This window comes from Rutidosis leptorrhynchoides, chromosome 6, assembly GCF_046630445.1.
Source record: "Rutidosis leptorrhynchoides isolate AG116_Rl617_1_P2 chromosome 6, CSIRO_AGI_Rlap_v1, whole genome shotgun sequence".
NCBI lineage: Eukaryota > Viridiplantae > Streptophyta > Magnoliopsida > Asterales > Asteraceae > Rutidosis > Rutidosis leptorrhynchoides.
Genome location: NC_092338.1, coordinates 183,968,845 through 183,971,058, shown reverse-complemented (window position 1 = coordinate 183,971,058; position 2,214 = coordinate 183,968,845). Strand labels below are relative to the sequence as shown.

The 2,214-nt window shown below is 39.8% G+C and overlaps 1 protein-coding gene across 1 annotated transcript; it reads left to right on the top strand.

Annotated features, from left to right (window-relative positions):
• Window positions 1-772: 772 nt before the first annotated feature.
• On the top strand, window positions 773-1,225 carry LOC139854296 (uncharacterized). Its single transcript, XM_071843608.1, has one exon. The coding sequence runs from the start codon at window positions 773-775 to the stop codon at window positions 1,223-1,225; it is 453 nt and encodes a 150-aa protein (XP_071699709.1).
• The last annotated feature ends 989 nt before the right edge of the window (window positions 1,226-2,214 follow it).

The window sequence follows — 2,214 nt, the reverse complement described above, 5'->3', positions numbered from 1 at the left end:
TGAAGAGGGTTCTCTTCCGGTGAAGTATCTTGGTGTTCCGTTGGTGTCTACCCGTTTATATTATCAAAACTATAAAGTCTTGGTGGATGTCATGAGCTCTTGAATTAGTAACTGGAAGAATAAGTTTTTATCTTTTGCAGGCCGTCTCCATTTGATTAACTCTGTTTTATCCTCAATGCAAATTTATTGGCAGTCGGTTTTTATTCTTCCTAGTGATATTATTAATGATATTGAAGCTTTGATGCGAGGGTTCCTTTGGTGCCAAGGGGATCTTAAGAAGGGTAAGGCGAAAGTTAAATGGGATGACGTTTGTCTTCCTAAGCGGGAAGGCGGGCTTGGAATCAAAAGACTCAAAATGTGGAGTGTTGCACTGCTCTCTACTCACATCTGTAGTATTCTATCAAATAATGAGTCTCTATGGGTTCGTTGGATTCACTCGTATAGGTTGATGGACGCAATTTCTGGGACATTCAGGTTCCATCAAATGCTAGTTGGAGTTGGCGAAATCTTCTGGGCATCCGTGATTTTATTAAAGGCCACTTCATACATCAAATTGGTAATGGTATTACTTATTCAGCATGGTTCGATATATGGTGCTTACCTGGTCCCTTAGCTACATTTATCTCTCTTCGTGTGTTATCACAAGCTGGTTATTCCGGTTATGAATGTGTGCATAACATTGTTGAGGATAATTCTTGGAATTGGCCTCCTGAATGGAATTCCAGGTTTCCTATCTTAAATACTTTAAATCCTCCTGACTTCACCTAATTCTATGGATGTGGTCAAATGGAAGGATTTTGATGGAAATTTAACAGAATTCTCGGTTAGTTCTGTATGGGAATCGATACGTCCTCGAGGTTCAAATGTTAATTGGTATTCAGTGGTATGGTTTTCTACTTGCATTCCTAAACATGCTTTTGTGTTATGGCTTCTAATGGGTGAAAAGTTGAAAACACAAGACAAGTTGCGACATTGGGATATATGTCCGGGGAGTAATCTAGTCTGTCCATTATGTGAACTGGTTCCAGACTCGCATAATCACCTATTTTTTACATGTTCGTTTTCAAATCAGGTTTGGATGCTAGTCAGGAACCATATGGATTTTCCGATACATTGTGATGGGTGGCACGATTTTACTGTTTTGCTAACTCCGTTTGGTGCTCAGAATATTGCTCGAATCATCGTTATTAAACTTCTTCTCGTGGCTACTGTTTATTGCTTATAGAAGGAACGTAATGCCTGGTTCTTTAAAAGATGGAAGAGATCGTGTAACCAGGTGTTTGATGTTATCTACCATATGGTTCGGTAGAAGATTATGAGCATAACGTGGAAGAATTCGCCTCAAGTCTTATGATTAAAGTCCGATTGGAAAATTTCTTAATATGTATCCTCTTTGCTTGTAAGTGAGCCTGTTATTGCTCTTAGTGCTAATATGCTTTGTATTAGTTAGGTTGCTTAAGAGACTGTAGGACTCTCCTTCAGTTGTGTGGTTCTTTGTTTATTTGTTTATATCAATATATTCACCGGGTGATACCCTTTACCCAAAAAAAAAAAAAAAAATAACCCAGCGGATAATGAACCATTTATGAGGAATTGGATTAATCGACAAAAGGGGCCAACAAATATATCAACTGGGTAATAATGGAACAGTGTGGTTGGACTGATGAGCTTAGACAAATTTTGAACTTTACAGCATACGGGAAAGTCAACAGCGCCTGGCAAAACCTGTTTGAAATTCATGAAAACGTGTATCAGGAGCCATACGCAGAATTCATGGCAACTTGGAGATTCGAAACGAATGTTGATCAGGAGGATTACAACAGTCACGAGTGCATCCACTTCCGCCATCAGAATCAGATGTATCATCTAACTCTTGCACAGTTCGCAAATCATCTAGAACTGTACAAGAAGTCACACCTTAAACGTTCTGTATTCAAAAGAGGGTACACCACCCTGGACAACATAGATCATCAAGCTTTCTGGCACCCCTACACCTCCGATGACGAAGCATGGAGGTCGAGTAAAAAGGCTTCAAAATTCATCAACCCCGTTCACCGAATTCTTCACCACCTCATTGCCAAAACCCTTCACCCAAAAACCCAACATGGTGGTGTCGTTACCATTAATGATATGCGCTTGATGCACACCATGATCGACAACCAAAATATGCAAGTTGCACACCTTCTAGCCCAGGCATTCACCAATGAAAGAAAT

What these genes read in the sequence shown, in the direction of transcription:
- LOC139854296 (XM_071843608.1), top strand. Translation starts at nt 773, where the DNA reads ATGGATGTGGTCAAATGGAAGGATTTTGATGGAAATTTAACAGAATTC.